At 52.3% G+C, this 19,460-nt stretch overlaps 1 protein-coding gene across 12 annotated transcripts in view; it reads left to right on the forward strand.

Moving 5' to 3' along the window:
* Positions 1-17,546, forward strand: part of Fgfr1 (fibroblast growth factor receptor 1) — a 58,460-nt gene extending 40,914 nt beyond the window's left edge. For 2 of the 12 annotated variants that reach the window (XM_028854812.2, XM_028854809.1), the window contains 15 exons: positions 723-812; positions 1,070-1,242; positions 3,798-3,921; positions 5,115-5,305; positions 7,419-7,563; positions 9,878-10,080; positions 10,859-11,004; positions 11,262-11,383; positions 12,125-12,235; positions 12,652-12,842; positions 14,047-14,169; positions 14,413-14,483; positions 14,826-14,963; positions 15,178-15,283; positions 15,392-17,546. In XM_028854812.2, the coding sequence (XP_028710645.1) occupies positions 723-812; positions 1,070-1,242; positions 3,798-3,921; positions 5,115-5,305; positions 7,419-7,563; positions 9,878-10,080; positions 10,859-11,004; positions 11,262-11,383; positions 12,125-12,235; positions 12,652-12,842; positions 14,047-14,169; positions 14,413-14,483; positions 14,826-14,963; positions 15,178-15,283; positions 15,392-15,568 (2,111 nt within the window). In that variant the 3' untranslated portion in view covers positions 15,569-17,546. Of the gene's footprint in view, positions 1-722; positions 813-1,069; positions 1,243-3,797; positions 3,922-5,114; positions 5,306-6,333; positions 6,485-7,418; positions 7,564-9,877; positions 10,081-10,858; positions 11,005-11,261; positions 11,384-12,124; positions 12,236-12,651; positions 12,843-14,046; positions 14,170-14,412; positions 14,484-14,825; positions 14,964-15,177; positions 15,284-15,391 lie in introns of all 12 variants that reach the window. The other 10 variants (XM_037211654.1, XM_037211657.1, XM_028854807.1 and 7 more) reach the window with 6 other exon arrangements.
* The last annotated feature ends 1,914 nt before the right edge of the window (positions 17,547-19,460 follow it).

The following is a 19,460-nucleotide window of genomic DNA, read 5'->3' on the forward strand; positions in this document are numbered from 1 at the left end:
AAATAACTATAAAAAGGGCAGCTCTGGGGCTGGAGAGATGGCTCAGCTGTGACGATCGCTTGATAACTCTTGCAGGGGACCTGGTTTTGGTTCCCAGCACCCACAGTGTGTGCTCGCAACTGTAACTTCAGTTCCTGGGGACCCACCACCTTCTGGCCCCCTTGGGCTCCTGCATGCACTTGGTACATATTCACGCAGGCTCACATACATACCCATACATTAAAAAGAAATCTTTGGGGGGGGGGAGAGAAAAGCAGGCAACTCCCAGCCCTCAGCAGATCCATACTTGAGCATCCTGATAGCAAGCTATCCATCTTACAGGTTTTAGAAGTAGCTCCAAGGCCCAGAGTGTCTAGACCTGCCTGGGTTTCTCAATGGTTTGCATCCAAAGAATTCCTCAGCTGCTCTTGTGGGTACCCAGGTGGTACTGTTAGCTGAGAGGCCTTGGTGTGTAGGCTGGAATGAAATACAGTTGGAAAAAAGCGTAGCTGGCCCAGCTGGAGCCATCTGGACTTCTCGGCGGAAGGCGGTGCCTTGGGCCAGGATGAGCGCCGGAGCATGCGGTTCTTAAACGCAGACTGTCACCGAGGCGAAAATTTGGGGAGATTGGGAGTCCTCGTGGGATGGATGGATGGGTGTGTTGTCCGTGACTGCACCGAGCTGGTCCTGATGGGGTGACTTCTGTTTGCATGACCATCTGGTCCACTCCCTTCTCCTCACAGATGCGCTTCCCTCCTCGGAGGATGACGACGACGACGATGACTCCTCTTCAGAGGAGAAAGAGACAGACAACACCAAACCAAACCGTAGGCGTGAGACACTGTTTTCTTCCTTGTTTACTGCCTTTGAGACGGTGGGAGTTGAGACTTAGGGGAAGACCTGCCTAACTGGGAGGAGAGAGAGGCTCAGAGGGCCTGCGGGCCACGGCGCCTGGCTGCTGCCCCTCCGGGTGGCCTGAGGTGTTGAGCAGATAGAAGATGGGGTGCATGTGGTCCTGCCTGGGCCCTTGCTCCTGAGCCTGACCATTCCTGCTTCCCCTCATCTGTCTCCCGTGGCTTTTCCTGGACAGCTGTCGCCCCGTACTGGACATCCCCAGAAAAGATGGAGAAGAAGCTGCATGCGGTGCCGGCGGCCAAGACGGTGAAGTTCAAGTGCCCGTCCAGTGGAACCCCCAATCCCACTCTGCGCTGGTTGAAAAATGGCAAAGAGTTCAAACCCGACCACCGGATTGGAGGCTATAAGGTACGTGTGTGTACATACCCAAGAAAAGTTAGAAGAAGACATTGGATGGAGGGCTGGGATGGGAAACGCGTATTAAATGCCTTTATTATCTTGTTGTTTTAGTCGCCTTGGTGGCGGGGAAGGGGGGGCAGTTCTAGACAGGGTTTCTCTGTGTAGCCCTGGCTGTCTTAGAACTCCCTCTGTAGCCCAGGCTGGCCTCCATCTCAGAGATCCACCTGCCTCTGCCACCTGAGTGCTGGGATTATATGTACCTATGATTGTTTCATCTGATATATGGATGTGCACCAGATGTGTGCCTAGTGCCTACAAAGGTCTGAAGAGGATGCCAGATCCCCTGAAACTGCAGTGTTTTGATTTTTTTTTTTTATCACTTTAAGAATTTTTATTTACAGGGGGATATGAATGTTGGCAATCAGGGGAAAACTTGGAGGAGTCAGTTTCTCCCTCAACTATGTGGGTCCTGAAGGACAGACTCAGGTGTCAGGCTTGGTGGCAAATCCTTGTAACCACTGAGCCACCTCACCAGCCCATTAGCTCCTCTCTCCCTCCTCCCTTTCTTTGGTTTTTGAGACAGGGTGTCTCTCCTTAGCCCTGGTTGGCCTGGAACTCAGTGTGCATGCTGTCCCAGGCTCAGACAGAGCTCCCTGCCTCTGCCTCCTGAGTGCTAGGATTAAAGAAATGTGGGTGCCACCGTGCCTGGCGTCTTAAAAGGGACCTTTCTCAGGACAGATGACCGGGAATGAAATGGTCAGATAAAAGAGTGTAGGTGTGTCTTAAGCTGTCAGTGCGTATAACCCATGCCCCCTTCCTTCCCTTGTCTTTCTGCATGCTAAGCCCACATTGAGTCACGTCCTCAGCCCCCCAGTCCTAAAAGGGAAAACCAGTCACCTGCCCACAAGAGAACGTGAGAACAACAAACCCACTGGACCTCTGCCAAGAAATTCCGTGCGTGAGAGCGTTCGTGTGGCTCATGGACACCGTTAGACATTTCCTATGCTGATAAGCTGCTTCATGTCCCTCCCGATGAGACTCCTTTTCCTCAGAGACCTGATGATCCCCAAGGTTCCCAAATAGGTCCCATCTCACCTGGAGTCTCCTTCTCACTCCTTCTGACTTTTTGGAGACTGTTTCTTCCCTCTAGACCCCAGGCTGGCCTGGAACTCCAGTCCTCCGGTCTTAGGTCCTAAGTGCCATCACGCATGGTTTCTCATTGCTCTTGTATGAGGGAAAAAAAAAAACAGAGGAAGGAGCTGGCTGGAGAGACAGCTTAGTGGTTAAGCATACATCACTCTTCCAGAAGACCAGAGTCTGGTTCCCAGCACCCACATCAGGCAACTCACAACCACCTACAACTCCAGCTGCAGGGCTTCTGTGGGCGCCCACACTCATGTGTGTGCACGCATGTACGTGTACACACATTTAAAAGCAACAATAGCTCTTCTTTCTTTTTTTATTATTTACTTGATTGTTTATTTAGGGTTTTTTGTTTTGCTTTTGTTTTTGTTGTTGTTTGTTTGTTTTTGTTTTTTCAAGACAGGGTTTCTCTGTGTAGCTTTGCACCTTTCCTGGAACTCGCTTTGGAGACCAGGCTGGCCTCGAACTCACAGAGATCCGCCTGGCTCTGCCTCCCGAGTGCTGAGATCAAAGGTGTGTGCCGCCGCCGCCGCCGCCGCCGCCACCACCACCACTACCACCACCACCCGGCTTGTTTTCTTTTTAAGCCAGGGTTTGTCTGTGTAGCTCTGGCTGTGCTGGAACTTGCTCTAGATCAGGCTGTCCTGGAACTCAGCCCGCTCTGCCTCCTGAATGCTAGGATCAAAGGCGTGCGCCACCACACCTCGTTCCTCTTTTCTCTTTTTAAGAAGGACTATGGGAAGGCTTCCCCTGAACTTACCAAGTGCTTACTGTTCGCACGTACCTGTGCTTCAGCTGGGACAAGCCAGCATTCTGGCCTGCGAAGATTTTGTAGCCTGCTAAGGCCAGTGTCAAAGCACAGCTGTGTGAGCCACTGTTCAGTTACCGGCCAGATCAGCTGGAAGAAGAGAGAGGTTTTTCTGTTTGAACTGCAATTTTATCTTGTGTGCAAGCAGTGCTGTGCATTTGCAGGACCTGGTTGCCTCATTCCACGCTGTGTGGTCCTAGGAATCAAACTCGCCCAGGCTTGGTGGCAAGTGCCCTTGTCCACTGATCCGTCCTGCCGACCCCGAGGAGATAGCTTTTGAAACTCAGGTGTCCAGAGTAGCAGGAGAGTCACATCAGGCACAGGGATGAAACCGATGGACGTGGAGAGAATTCCCAGTGAGTTTAGGAGACTGTGCCAAAGGCACCTTTGTCCGGATCATGGCTGCTTCGGAATGCTACCGAGAAGGTGTCCAGCGTCTTCACGCCATGCTAGTTTAGCAGGCAGGGTGTGTTCCGAGTGGGACTCGGCCGAGAGCTGGTCACTCTCGGCTTTGTTTTGGCGAACACTGCGGCACTCGCCACGAGCTACCTGCTCTCCTGCGCACCTTCCCCCAGACGCTCACCAAAGCCCCTTCCTTGGCTGTGCCCTACAGGTCCGCTACGCCACCTGGAGCATCATAATGGACTCGGTGGTGCCCTCCGACAAGGGCAACTACACCTGCATCGTGGAGAATGAGTACGGCAGCATCAACCACACCTACCAGCTTGACGTTGTGGGTAAGAAGGCCAAGGCTGAGGGTCGGGAGGAGGAGGGCGGGGTGGGGAAAGGCGGCCATGGAGTCTGAGGCCCTAGGGGTGGAATCCGGACGTTTGGCACTGTATTTCCCACTTTGAGTCTCACTTTTCCCTCCCCCCTTTCTCCCTCCCTCCTTTTCTTCCTTCTTCCCCTCCCTCCCTCCCTTCCTTCCAATTTAAGATACAGTCTCAGACTTCAGGCCCAGGCCACTTTGGAACTCATTGTGTTGTGCAGCCTGACCTTGAACTCATGGCGATCCCCCTGCTTTCTAACCTCTCGAGTGCTAGGATTACAGGCACGGGCCTGCCTGGAGCCTCACTTTTTTCTTGTCTTTTATTCATTCATTTATTGGGGACAGGGTCTATGCATCCCTGGCTATCCTGGAACTTGCCATGTAGACCAGGCTGACCTCGAACTCAACTGAGATCTGTCTGCCTGCCTTGCCTCTTGAGTGCTGGGATTAAAGGCCTGTGCTACCATTCCTGGTTTGCTATTTTTTATTCATTCATTAAGCGATCACTACTATTATGCTACATGTCTTGAAAGACATAGCTTGGTGCAGTGATAAGATCTGTAGCATAATAGTAGCTGTTGCTTAATAAACACCACTAACACGCTCTTTAAATTCATGCCCTGAGTTTTGCCCTTGGTATCCTTACAGTGTAGGCATAAGAGTAGCCATAGGCCAAGTGCTCACACTGAGGCACAGAGGCCAAGTGCCTGTGAATGTAGAATCCCAAGCATTTCGGGAGACAGGAAGAACAGTCTGTTGTTTGTCTCAAGGCCGTGATTGTAAAGGTTGTGGGTCTCCTGATGTGGAGCGTGTATGGCCCAGAGCCTCATAGCCAACACCTGCCTTGGCACTGATGTGGTTCAGGAAGAAGATTGTGGTCTGGGAGATCTGGGGAGGACCTAAGATATTGGAATCAGGGGGCAGAGGGAGGTATCTCTGCTTAGACAAGAGACCTGGTTGTGCCTGAAAATGCGGGTGCAGGAATGGAGGAGATGGCACCCCTTCTCTGAAACCAGGTTTAAGGGACTGGAGTTTCACAGAGGCACTGGAAAGGATACCGGAGAATCAAGGTAGACCTTACCTCTGCCAGCATCCCAGCATCCCAGCCTGGACCAGACCATTGATGAGTCTAACACGTCCATCCTCTCTCTTTCTCTGCAGAGCGATCTCCTCACCGGCCCATCCTTCAGGCAGGGTTACCTGCCAACAAGACAGTAGCCCTGGGCAGCAACGTGGAGTTCATGTGTAAGGTGTACAGTGATCCACAGCCTCACATCCAGTGGCTAAAGCACATTGAGGTGAATGGGAGTAAGATTGGCCCAGACAACCTGCCGTATGTCCAGATCCTGAAGGTAATCTTAGCCTCCTTCTTGGCCAGTATGCTGGGAAGGTGACCAGATGTCCCCTGGGACTCAGTGCCTGGGATTAGGGCTCAGCCTTCCCCATAAGGCACATACTCCATCTTGGTAGGGATCTAGCCACAGGCTGGTGACAGCAGAAGGTGGGAGATGAGCTGGGAGCAGAGGGTGGGGGTGGGTGATAATAGTTGCTGGCTTCTAAAGAGCCTCGAGAGTGATTCGGGATCTTGGATCAATTTCTCGAGGAAGGCATTGAGACTCTCGAGCTTGCTTGTGACTTCGCACCACAGCCTTCCACCAACAAATGTTTCCCAGTCAGTCCCGCTCGTTTCCTAAGTTACGAACAAGGTCCTTGCTAAGGGCGTGGCTTTAACAGTTGGAAAAGTAAAGGCCACCTATAAATTCTAAGCCGTTTGAGGAGTAATGGCATTTTCTTCCTTTTTTCCTCCCAGTCCCAGACTCTCATAGTCCCTGAATGCTCCATTAATCCAGGGAGGTAATTGGTTAAGTCTCCAGTGGATCTGGCTGCAGGAATAACCAGAAGTTAGACCTCCTCCTCCTCCCCTGCCTTGGCTGTCCAGGAGATTTACTGGCTGTCCCTTTTTCTTTGCCACTGGTGCTGACAATATTCTGGAAGAAAGGGGCCCAGCTCTAGCTCTGGGCCTTGGAGCTCTGTCTCCAATTACAAGTCCCCACCCTGGTCTGGTAGCGGAAGTTTAACACACACAGAATATTTGCTTTGGGACCCTGGCCCCTCCCTCCCCTTCCTTCCTCTCCTTTTCCCTCTTTCCCCCCCCCTTTCCGTTTCCCTTTTTCTTCTTCCTTCCCCCTCCCCCTTCCCTTCCCGTTTTCGTATTAGCGGTTCATGTTTGTCTCGCTCAGAAGAGGAGATGGTAGGTCCTCAGTGTCTCCCTGACCTTGGCTCCTGGGGCCTGGCTGACAGTCGTCCCCCCCGGGAGCACAGCGTGGGCCACATCTCAGTGCTTGCCCAACTGACTGGTGGTGTCGTTGGTTTGTTCCAGCATTCGGGGATTAATAGCTCGGATGCGGAGGTGCTGACCCTGTTCAATGTGACAGAGGCCCAGAGCGGGGAGTATGTGTGTAAGGTTTCCAATTATATTGGTGAAGCTAACCAGTCTGCGTGGCTCACTGTCACCAGACCTGTGGCAAAAGGTAACGGGGACATGGACGGGACCCTAGACTGGGTACTTGATGTAGACCCCACACTGCTGGGGCACGTTGGGAAGCCAGCGCCAACTCTACCTTCCTACTACTGTGTCCCTAATGCCCAGAGCCATGGAAAAATCCCTGGCTTGGGAGGCTGCTTTGGTTTGGTACTGTTGGTTTTCTATGGCTCCCTTTGTGCCTTATCTATGTGTCCTCTGTCTCTGTCTGTCTCTGTCTCTTCTCTTCTCTTCTCTTCTCTTCTCTTCTCTTCTCTTCTCTTCTCTTCTCTTCTCTTCTCTTCTCTTCTCTCTCTCTCTCTCTCTCTCTCTCTCTCTCTCTCTCTCTCTCTCTCTCTCTTTCTCTCTCTCTGTAAGTACTTATGCCCGTCCCATCCATGCACTTGTGAGATAGTCTTTTGTGTTAGGAATGATACTTTAGACTGAAGTCTTAAACTGAGGATATCTTCAGGTCGTGTGTTGTGTGTGTGTGTGTGTGTGTGTGTGTGTGTGTGTGTGTGTGCGCGTGTGCGTGTGCGTGTGCGTGTGCGCGCACCTTTCCCTGCCCTCTGTCCATCTGTCCCCACTGACTCTCTTTACCCAAAACCAAACAGCCCCCCACCTGCCAGGCCCCATTTCTCCATGCCGCCCACCGCCCGCATGCTTGGCTGGGCCAGTGGCTGCCAGCGTCTGGTGAAGGGTCGTAACCAGCCGTCCGTCGTCTTAGGTCTGCAGGAGCGCCTCCCCCAGGGCCTGACTCTCTTCCTCTAACAGGTCTCGCTGCCTGGTGGTGTTTCATTTTGCCTTGTTGCGAAGGAGATGTGTGCTGGGGAGCGTTTCTTCCTCTGGTTTCGGTCCCCTCCTCTGTCCCCTCCTCCGTTCCTCTGCCTCTCTGAGGTCTCACGCTCCCGTGCGCGTCCATCTGCCTCCGTTGTCTCTTCTAGACTGCCGGAGTTAATACCACCGACAAGGAGATGGAGGTGCTCCATTTACGGAATGTCTCCTTTGAGGATGCGGGGGAGTACACGTGCTTGGCGGGTAACTCTATCGGACTCTCCCATCACTCTGCATGGTTGACCGTCCTGGAAGGTATACACTGCACTGATCCTTTCCGGGTCCTCCTGCTTTCGCCGCGGGAGCCACGCATCCCTTACAGGGCTGGGGAGAGGCCGAGAGGGATGGCTCCGTCCGCTGTGTGCCCTTTTCTGCTTCGGCTTTGAGGCCCACGCAGGGCGGGGTTCCTGGATCTCCAGGAAGTCATGTGGCAGCCTCCCCCTGTACATCTCTGTCTGGCTCTCTCCCTGGTCAGTGTAATGCATGCACGAGCTCTGGGTTTACCTTGCGGCAGCACAGGCTCCTTCTGTCCTTGGGTACAGCACCTTCCCTTTATCCTCTTGGTACCAAGGGTTTGAATTACTGGGACTTCTTTAGCCAGTCCCAAGAGTGTCGGCAAGAAAAGCCCTGCACCTCTTCTTCATGAATCCAGGTTCCCAGCCAACCGGAGCTTACTGCTCCCATTGGGTGCTTCTGGCCCATACTTTATCCTGCTACACTTTGACTGGCATGCCTGGACAGCCGCAAACTTGAGCTACCTTGGGAAAGGCCTGTCTTAGCCTGACGGTGCCTCTCTGGCTCATCCCTCCTGACCTCCCCTCCCAAGCTGGGAGATCTGTGTCCCCGGTACCCGCCAGGAAGGAAGGAGCCTGCAGCCTTGCCCGGTGGTGGGTTGGTGACGTAGGACGAGGATGGTTTTTGCCTGCATGTGGCCTGAGTGCTGCTGTTCTGTGTGTGGCTGCTGCAATTGCGTTCCTCCTCTACTTCCATCTTGCTTGCCCAGCAGCCCCCCACCACACACCCCGCCGCTTGCGGAGAAGCATCTGGCCCTGTCTCTGTCCAGTCGATGCTTCCTGTGAGCCTTTATTTTCCGACACTGGGGAAGGACAGGCAACACACCTTCCCTGTCATGAGCTCTGTCATTTCCTGGTTGGGCTGGGAGGACTCCCAAGGTGTCACTTCCTCTTCGGCTGGCTGAGGTTTTAAGGGGGAGGACTGTAAGACGAGGGCTGTATACATGCAGGGAAAGGAGTCCAGCGGGCAGATGCTGTTTCTTGTGCCGAAGGGAAAGGCGGACTAACCGGCATATGGGAATGATGAGTATGTGTCTTAGTCAGGGTCACTACTGCTGTGTTGAAACGCCAGGACCAAAAGCACCTTGGGAAGCAAAGGGTTTCTTCGGTGCACACTTCCACATCACAGTTGATCATTGAAGGAAGTCAGGGCAGGAACCTGGAGGCAGGAGCTGATGCAGAGGCCATGGAGGGGCGCTGCTTACTGGCTTGCTCCCCATGGCTTGCTCAGCCTGCTTTCTTAGAGCACCCAGGACCAGCAGCCCAGGGATGGCACCGCCCACAGTGGACTGGACCCTTCCACATTAATCACTAATAAGAAAGTACCAGGCAGGCTTGCCCACAGCCCACTTTTATGGAGGCATTTTCTCAACTGAAGAAGTCACCATTCAGGTGACTTTAGCTTGTGTCAACTAGGCAGGACTGTATGATTTCTTTTTTATTTATTTATTTATTTTTTTGAGACAGGGTTTCTCTGTGTAACAGCCCTGGTTGTCCTAGAACTCACTCTGTAGACCAGGCTGGCCTCGAACTCACAGAGATCCACTTGCCTCTGCCTCCTGAGTGCTGGGATTAAAGGCCTGCACAACCGCCCCCCCTCCCAGCAGTATGAATTCTAAATAGAGGTGAAAGACTTTAGTAAATGATGTGTTGCCCACCCCACCCCCCAAATCTCCAACTTCCTTACATTTTAGGAATCCTGTGGGGCCATGAGTAGGTTCCTTAAGAGCTGCCAAATACATGTTTTTTTCATCTAGAGATGTATTTAGACATTACATTTGCTTTGCCTTTATTTTAGGCATTTACGGGTCTGACCTAACAGAGGTGTCATGTATGTAGTATGACAAAGGATGGCTACCATGGGCGTCCATTAGTCCATTAGTGCCGTCTTGTGCTTTGAGGACCCTGGTCCCTTGCTCATAACAGCCTGTCTCTGTATGATCTATGTGCACAGCATTGAGGTTCTACAGTGTCTCTGGTGCCCATCTAGCCTAGTAGGAAGCTGCAAGGTAGTTCTGGAGTTAATGATTGTTGGACTTGTGTAGCAGGATAGATAGCCTAGGCTTTATCCTCTATGGGCTTTGAGTTTAAGGATGTTTAAGGATGCCTCAGAGGTCCCAAGATGTCTGGTCCTTTTGATACTGGCATCTAGCTGGGGTCTCCCCTTCCCTACAAGTTCCCAAGGGGGAAAGGATAGGTACTGGGTTTCTCATGGGGCATCCCTCTCACGGGCAAAGTACCCATAAACTGCTGACACCCTGTCCGCACCGACTCAGCCCTGGAAGAGAGACCAGCTGTGATGACTTCGCCGCTCTACTTGGAGATTATCATCTATTGCACCGGGGCCTTCCTTATCTCCTGCATGGTGGGCTCCGTCATCATCTACAAGATGAAGAGCGGCACCAAGAAGAGTGACTTCCACAGCCAGATGGCCGTGCACAAGCTGGCCAAGAGCATCCCTCTGCGCAGACAGGTAACAGAAAGTAGATGGGGGATTTGCACGCTCACCACACCGCCTTGTCGTCTCTTCCTGGGCCTCCGGGGCCTGCCCCCCTTTCCCACCCACCCCCTGGCTGCTCCTCGTCTACCATGTTGGGCTGTGCTCCCACTTCTGGACCAGACACATTAGAAACTAACTCTGGCTCCACGCCTGTCTACCCTGCACCCCAACCGCAAAGGCCTTGTTCTGTCACCTGAGGTCAGAACACTGCTGGCCCAGAAAGGTGCCTCAGGGGTTAGGTATCCGTAGTCTGAGGGAGAGTTTTTGCCAAGAGCTGGAACGAGAAAAGAGCTCTTATGATATTATGAGACACTCAGTTGGAAGAGGTATCTTTGGTATGCTCATTGAATAGGTGAGTAAAATGGAGGTCAGAAAGCCTTTTTTGTTTGTTTTTTGTTTTTCGGGACAAGGTTTACCTGTGTAGCCCTGGTTATCCTGTATGTAGACCAGGCTGGTCTTGAACTCAGAGAGAGATCAGCTTCCCTCTGCCTCCCCAGAGCTGGGATTAAAGGCGTGTGCCACCACTGCCCGAGCTGGGATTCGGAAAGAGTTTTTGATGGTAGAAATTGCTCAGTCGTATAGCTTCCACCTCATGTGTTTGTTTTTGTTGGTTTTTTTTTTTTGTTTGTTTGTTTGTTTGTTTGTTTTGACCCTGCCATGCTAGGGATAGAAGCAAATCTGTGTTATGGCAAAAAGCTACCCGTCCCTGCTCGCCTTGCTAGAAGGGTGACCCCACTCTTTTTTTTTTTTTTTGCAGGTGTCAGCCGACTCCAGTGCGTCCATGAACTCTGGGGTTCTCCTGGTTCGGCCTTCGCGGCTCTCCTCCAGTGGGACCCCCATGCTAGCTGGGGTGTCTGAATATGAGCTTCCCGAAGATCCCCGCTGGGAGCTGCCGAGAGACCGGTAATACGCCGTAACTGTCCCCCGAGGACCCCCACGCTTGCCCTAGCTTTTAGCAGTGGTGTATGCTGAGGCCCTTTAGGTAGTACAAGTACACGAGATGCCTCTAGAAACAGCTGCGCCCCGCTCTTGATGGGGTGGAATGCCGGGAGAAATGGGGATGAGCTGCCCTGTAAAAGTTTGACCTTTACCAGCCCAGACTGTCACTCACTGTGTGTCCAGCCCTGACTGTCACTCACTCTCTCTGTTTCCGCCCCAAGACTGGTCTTAGGCAAACCTCTTGGAGAGGGCTGCTTTGGGCAGGTGGTATTGGCAGAGGCCATCGGGCTGGATAAGGACAAACCCAACCGCGTGACCAAGGTGGCCGTGAAGATGTTGAAGTGTGAGTGATGCTCCTGTTTCCAGCCATGGTGGTCTCTTTTCCTTTCTAAGCCAGCTAGGTCTGGACCAAATAGAGTGAAATGCATTCTATGATGCTGTCATTGCTCGAACCTGTACCTGCTATACTGCCTGGGGGGTCTAATCTGGGACTGGAGGGGGATGGCACACCCTGAGTGTTTAAATCTTACCTTTCTCTCTCTCTCTCTCTCTCTCTCTCTCTCTTTCTCTCTCTCTCTCCCTTCCTTCCTTCCTTTTTATTTCTTTCTTTCTTTCTTTTTCTTTCTTTCTTTTTCTTCCTTCCTTCTCCTTCCTCCTCCTTCCTCTTCCTCTTCTTCCTTTCCTCCTCCTATTTATTATGTATTCATTGTTCTATCTGCATATATGCCTGCAGGCCAGAAGAGGGCGCCAGATCTCATTACAGGTGGTTGTGAGCCACCATATGGGTGCTGGGAATTGAACTCAGGACCTCTGGAAGAGCAGCCAGTGCTCTTAACCGCTGAGCCATCTCTCCAGCCCCTTACTTTGCTTCTTAATGTTGACCCGGGCTCGGGTGCTCATCTTAGTCCCGTCTGGCTGTTTTTTTTTTTCTCTCCGGCCACATTCAGTACCACATGGTAGTGGCGACTCCTGGATGGGGAGCGGGGGGATGGAAGCAGGTCCTGGAGGAAAGAGGTCCCTCCAGGATCTGCTTCCCCAGCCCCGAGCTCTCCCTCCCTCACACCACTCTGGTTTGTCTGTGAAGCCGACGCGACAGAGAAGGACCTGTCGGATCTGATCTCGGAGATGGAGATGATGAAAATGATCGGGAAGCACAAGAATATCATCAACCTGCTGGGGGCCTGCACGCAGGACGGTAGGTGGCTCCGGGCGTCAGCTGAGAAACTGCCTTAGCAGGGAGGTTAATGTGTTTCTCAGGGGCCGGGCCGGCTGGACTGGACTGGCCTTCGTCCAAGATTACTACTCACTGACACCTAGATTCAGTGCGTGAATAGGAGCAAGGGTGTTAGTGGAGTCTGCAATAGGGTTCCTGCCCTCAGCCTGGCTTGGGAACTTTCTGGACTCCGCTGGGAAGAATTCTTTTTTTCTGACTTTCCTTGGGTGGGATGACTGTCCCTGTTCCCGTCTGGAGGAGGCAGGGAGGGGAGTTGACGTTAGGCATGGGACACAAGCGGGCTGTGACATTTGGAGCAGGGCCTCCCATGGGGTGTAGCTACACTTGCTGACCTATCGCCTGGCCTGTGTGGTTTCTCTCTACCTCTGTGCTCTCAGGGCCTCTTTATGTCATCGTGGAGTACGCCTCCAAGGGCAACCTTCGGGAGTATCTGCAGGCCCGGAGGCCTCCTGGGCTGGAATACTGCTACAACCCCAGCCACAATCCCGAGGAACAGCTGTCCTCCAAAGATCTGGTATCCTGTGCCTATCAGGTGGCTCGGGGCATGGAGTATCTTGCCTCTAAGAAGGTGTGGAGCCTGCTGGCACCCCTCCCCAGAAAAGGCAGGGTGGGAGTGAACCCACCCAGCACTCCGGTTTATGACTACATAGTCCATGCTGGCCTTGAGCTCGTTCGTCGTCTGGCCCAGGCTCTCTGGTGCAGGGATGCTAACATGCACTCCTGTCCCTGGCTCCAGCTTACGACTGTTAATCCTTTAGAGCTTTGGGTGCACCAAGCCTGACCCCTTGTGTTTCATTAGAACCCCTTGGGAAAGCCCTTGTAGCCTCGGGGTCGGATTGAATTGGGTTTGACTTCTCTGCAGCCGCTGTCCGCATAGACAGCTCTTTTTAAATTTATATATGTGCCTTTTTCTTTTCGAGGCTAGGGTCCCATTTGGTGACAGAGGCTGGCCTCAAATTCATGGTGTAGCACAGGCTGGCCATAAATATGTGATTATCCTGTGCCAGTCTCTCAAGTGCTGGGATTCCAGGCCTGTGCCACTAAACCCGGCTCTATAGTTCTCCAGATAGAAAATAGGAATGCTAGCTGGGCGGTGGTGGTGCCCCGCCTTTAATCCCAGCACTCGGGAGGCAGAGGCAGGCGGATCTCTGTGAGTTCGAGGCCAGCCTGGGCTACCAAGTGAGTTCCAGGAAAGGTGCAAAGCTACACAGAGAAACCCTGTCTCAAAAAACCAAAAAAAAAAAAAAAAAAGAAAGAAAGAAAGAAAGAAAGAAAATAGGGATGCTGATCTCTATGTCGTAGATGTACCGTGAGGATAAGATGAATTGTGTCTGCCAAAGTCCCTGTCACAGATTTCAGTCCTACCCAGGGCAGACATGCTCTACCAGGGCGGACAGGGCCCCCAGTACACACACCTCCACAGCCTGAGCATAGGCCTGAACATTCTGATTTGGGGGTACAGTTCCAAAAGCTAGAGGTCGAGATCAAGAAAGAAGGAGAGCTGGATAAAGTGGTTGAGAAGACCACCGCTGAAGGTGTCTGGAATTAAGGGATATTTTGAGGGGGGGTCATCTAGAGGGTACGGGGGTGTCTAGAGGGTATGGTGGGGGTGTGGGCAGAAGACCTGTGAGGTAAAGTGGTCTGCTCCCTACCACACAGTAAGGGCTGGAGTGGGGGGGGCGGGGTGGGGTGGGGTGGGGGCGGGGCTAGATGGATGTGTGGCGGAGCACGGTTCAAGGTTGTCGGCCCCTCTCGCCCTTCCCGCTCCGCAGTGCATCCACCGAGACCTGGCCGCCAGGAACGTCCTGGTGACAGAGGACAATGTCATGAAGATCGCAGACTTCGGCTTGGCTCGAGACATTCACCATATCGACTACTATAAAAAAACCACCAATGTAAGTGTCCTGCCCCAGGTTTTCGCCGTGCACAGGTGGGGTTGTGCGAGCTAAGAACAGGGGCTGGCTGCAGGGTGGGCTGAAAACGGGCGCCCCGCGCCCTGGGTCCCACCTGTCCATGCCCTGCTTGTCCCTTGAGCCATCGTCAGTTCATCCCGTGAGTTGTCTGTGGCGCGCACTCACACACACACACACACACACACACACACACACACACACACACACACCACTGCTGCTTTGCAGGGCCGGCTGCCTGTGAAATGGATGGCGCCTGAGGCGTTGTTTGACCGGATCTACACCCACCAGAGTGACGTGTGAGTCTGAGAAACGCAATTACCCTGGGATAGGCTGGGAGAAGAGCACTAACAGTCCTGCATCCCTAGGCTGATGAGAACCTCTCTCCCCCATTGGGGGGGTGCGGGGGGGGGGGCCGGGCATTGTCTTGTCCCATAAACAACATGTTTCAGCCTTCTTTTGCGCTGCCCCTTGCTGCCCCCCTGAACTTAAGGGGCTGTCTGTGTTGGGGCAGGAGATGGTCAAGATGAGCACCTGCTTGTGCTGGCTTCTCAAGGAGACGTGGCCGGGCGAGAACCCCTAGGGCAGCCCAGCTCTGTGCTGTTGTACCTCACGGTGGCACGGTGCTCTCTCTCCTGCAGGTGGTCTTTTGGGGTGCTCTTGTGGGAGATCTTCACTCTGGGTGGCTCCCCATACCCTGGTGTGCCTGTGGAAGAACTTTTCAAGCTGCTGAAGGAGGGTCATCGAATGGACAAGCCCACTAACTGCACCAATGAGCTGTAAGCACGGACTGGGGTGGGGGAGACCAGGGGAGGGGACCGTTGGTGGGCAGCGCCGTTTGAGCCCGTCCTTGGCACGCTGGGTCCGTGGCGGCTCATGGGAGGTGCCTGAGGTCCTCGGGCCCCGAAGGAAAGGGGAGCATGGTGAAATCTGTGTGTGCGGAGGGAGTCGCCTCCCTGGTCACCCCTCTTTGACCTCGCCATCCTGCTGCAGGTACATGATGATGCGGGACTGCTGGCATGCAGTCCCCTCTCAGAGGCCTACTTTCAAGCAGCTGGTGGAAGACCTGGACCGCATTGTGGCCTTGACCTCCAACCAGGTAAGAGCTGCCCTGGGCTGGAACTTGGGCCCTCATCAGCTAGGCGCCTGAGGGGACACTGCCCTGTAGGAAGGTTCGTGTGCCACCTGCCCTTTCCTCCTGTCCCAGGAGTATCTGGACCTGTCAATGCCGCTGGACCAGTACTCTCCCAGCTTTCCCGATACACGGAGCTCTACGTGCTCTTCAGGGGAGGACTCTGTCTTCTCTCATGAGCCGTTACCGGAGGAACCCTGTCTGCCCCGACACCCGACCCAGCTTGCCAATGGCGGACTCAAACGGCGCTGACCACCCAGCCTCCCCAGCCTTTTCCCCTCGTTCCGTCATCACCTGTGCCCCTCGCCCCTAATTCCCTGCTGGACACACTGCCTTTCCTCTTGTCCTTCGCTGCTGGCAAGAGCCAGTGTGTTAACTGAGGCCTTCCTGTGTGGCCTACCCCATCATCACCCCCCCAAGACACCTCTCGCTCTTCTCCACCTGCTGTGGGAGGGAGGAGCCCAGAGGCAGGTTCTTGCCGGTAGCCACTTCCTCCTTCCCAGGTGTTGGACCAAGACCCGCCCCGGCCCCGCTGCTTGGCGCTCCTCGGAGACCTGGGGAGTGGAAGCCAATGGGGCCTGGCGTGCAAGAGCTCACCGAGTCTCCTGGTTGACCCGTTAGCCTCCTTCCTGTCTGTGTTCTGGTGGGAGCAGCCTTGGGGCTACAGAAGCAGTGGGGTTCGTTTCTGTTCAGGCCTTACCCGAAGGCAGCCTCTGCTCCAGATGGGTGGTACCGGCGGCTTCTTAATTCCAGTACTAATTATGCTTTGCTGACCAAATACCTGGTACCAGAAGACAGTGAGGCAGAGATGGGGAGCAGTGTGATGTGGCCCTGGGGCTGAGCCCTAGACTCGGGGCTCTGTACATAGCTATGAAGAAAACACAAAGTGTATAAATCTGAGTATATATTTACATGTCTTTTTAAAAGGGTCGTTACTAGAGATTTACCCATTGGGTGAGATGCTCCTGGAGGCTGGGAAGCATCCGTTGCTATATATTAAAAACAACAACAACAACGAAAAAAGGAAAATGTTTTTTAAAAGGTCATATATTTTTTGCTACTTTTGCTGTTTTATTTTTTTAAATTATGTTTTAAACCTATTTTCAGTTTAGGTCCCTCAATAAAAATTGCTGCTGCTTCATTTTTATCCTGGGCGTGTGAAAAGGGAGCAGATGTCCCCCGGCAAAGGAGGGAGGCAGGGACAAAGGGGCCGTGCCCGGTGGGCACTGGGTGCTTTCTGTATTTTCCTGTGACCTCCCGGACAACCCCGCTATCTCTGATGCTTTGGGAAAGGCGGGGGAGAAAAACGGAGAGACTACCAGCCTGTTTCTTCCGATCGTAGATGGTTTCCTAAGAAGGGACGAGACTAGCCAACTGCAAGATGAACCGCACAGAAACCCTGTCTGGCTGCGCCTGTGCATCTGAGAGAGAAAACGTCACCCAAAGCTTGTCTCGTCTTTCCCAACCTACTCTTCGTTTTCCTCTCCCATACATCTCTTCCCCTTCCCGTGTCCCTGTTACCAGGTTGCATTTATTGCCACTGTCCCTGATCTTGACTTCCTTATAGTTTTTCCTGTAGAAACTCCACCCATCCCTCAGGAAGGGGAAAAACAAGCTCCTTTGGTTTGGGTCCGCTTGGAAACTAACTCCTGCCACCTGCTGGTGGTTATTGTCCTCTTCAAGTGGTACCTTGGCATCTCACTCAGATCCACGCTCCTCTATCCTTGATGCGTATTGCTGGGTCGCGGCTGAATACAAAACAGTTCAATATGTTTTCATCCTGGAGGGGTCAGGGCTGCTTCTTTACAGTCTGAACCAGGCAGTTTTGGTAGCTGTGGTTGTGGTCATCATCATAGAGTTATCATTGTTTCTCTCTGTAAACATGTAACCGTCAAAGTATTACAAAGTGTTTTTTTTTTTTTTATGCCAAAAGAAGGCATAATTTGGCAAAGAAGGCCAGGGAATGAATTTTAGCCCAAACTCATTTGCTTGGAGACCATACCATAGTGTCTTTTCCTTGTTAAAATAGTGACCATAATGTCTGCCTCAGCTCTGCTTGACGCAATGGTGTGTGAATGGATGGGAGACTCGACCAAGGGTTGTGTATGTTTGACTCAGGGACAGTGCTAGGAACTATAAGGCCCTGAAGTCCTTGCTGTTACTATTCAAATTGCCCACCAATGTCCCCAGAGAACAGGGATGGCTATCAAATAAAGGACAGTGAAATTGACCTGGAGGAAAATGAAATGGCTGTTTTACTTAGATGACCAGATTGGGTCTCTTGGGAAAGGGAACCCAGCTTATATAATGAAGACATGCTGTCATAGTACTTCATCTGTCTGGTTTCCCGAGGGTTAAAATACGGCCAAGCCGTCAATCAATACTGCCTCTCCATCTTTTCTAATTGCCATAGGCTAGAGATCATCAGTCCCTTGGCTCTGTTAATGTAATATATCGATTTCAGGTAAGTGAGATTGAACATAGATGAAGTAAGAAATCTGCCTTAATGGTAATGAAGTCTCTCTGTTGTTTATCAGCTGCCACCGGGTGGCGCCAGCAAGCTCAAGTCTCCCCACAGTATTAGGTAATAGGCCAGTTTTCTCAGAAGTAACAGAACTACCTGCAAGTGGGAATCTTTGGCCTGGGTTTATCATTCTAAAACTGTGGACATGACCAATATGGCTTGTGCAGAATCAGACCCGGCACAAGGGCAGGGTGATATTACCATTAAATGCTACCAACAACTATTATGGCAGAATTCTGTGTAAGATGTGAGCTGTGCCTAATGTCACTCCAGGTGCGTGTGAGAGAGGGTCCCAAATTGTACCCAGTGAGATTATTAGCAGCTGGTGGAAACAAGGCACCTACATCTGCAGGGGAGGAGAGACCGTGAGGGAGAGGAGAGAGGACTTTGAAGCAACATGTCACGCCTTCCAGCCACTTAGCTGGTAGAAACCAAGAAGGGGGAAGACCAGCAAGAGCCCCGAGGTTGGCTGGTCCTGGTGGCATACGCCTTTAATCCCAGCACTCAAGCAAGACGAGCAATCTGCGTTCAAGGCCAGCCTGGTCTATGTTGTGAGTTCAATGCCTGCTAAAGATGCACAGTGAGACCCTGTCTAAAAGCAAATGAAACATCGACCCTGAAGTTACGAAGGACCCTGGAACCAGTTCCCTCACTGGACATGTTAACAGTGTTCAGAATCATCTTTCCTGCACTGCCTCCCAGATGCATGCATGTTCTAGTAAAAGTGGTGTGTTTGATGCCATGCCGCCAACCACAGGTTCCAGTGGTGCTTGGAGCTGGCTCTCAAGGACTCGCATGGAAATCATTCCTGGGGGTGCACCTCCATCCTTAGGATCTGTGACTGTGGTTGCTAATGAGTAGCCAGAGCACTGCCCGTGAGGTTTCAGCCTGGGGTCATGGCTAAGGATCCCAGGGGTTAAAAACAGAAACATTGATACCATCTGTAAAGATGGGTGGAGAGATGTATCAAGTATCTTACTAGCCTAGAAGTTAGCAAAAACAGGTAAAGCTATTAGTTCAAGGCCAGTTTGGACTACATGAAACAAATACACAAATACCGAGCCCTGGTGGCACATGCCTTTAATCCCATCACTCGGGAGGCAGCGGCAGATGAATCTCTGAGATGGAGGCCAGCCTGGTCTACAGAGAGAGTTCCAGGACAGCCAGGGCTACACAGAGAAACCTTGTTCTCAAAAAATCAAATCAAAACAAAACAACAACAAAAAAAAAACCCACAAATGAAGCAGAATAACAAGAGACTAGACCTGGGGCATGCCTTTAATACCAGAACTCGGGAGGGCAGAGGCTAGTAGATCTCTGTAAATTCAAGGCCAGCCTGCTTTACATAGTGAGTTCTAGGCCAACCAAGGTTGCACAGGGAGACCCTTTCTCCAAGAACACAAGGTAGAACAGGGAAAAAGCACAGCCGGAGTCCACAGTGACCGGCTGCCTAGATTTAACTGTTCCCATTCTGCCCATTGAGAAGGCTAGAAAGCTCCAGAGGGTAGCCACACAAGTCACGTAGATGAAACAGGATTAAGCCAGTTAACTAGCCAATCCTGTTCCCATAGCCCATACCTATAAAGTACACCAAGTTGTTGTTTAAATAAAAAAAAAAAA

The sequence above is a fragment of the Peromyscus leucopus genome, chromosome 17, assembly GCF_004664715.2.
Source record: "Peromyscus leucopus breed LL Stock chromosome 17, UCI_PerLeu_2.1, whole genome shotgun sequence".
NCBI classification, from domain to species: Eukaryota; Metazoa; Chordata; class Mammalia; order Rodentia; family Cricetidae; genus Peromyscus; species Peromyscus leucopus.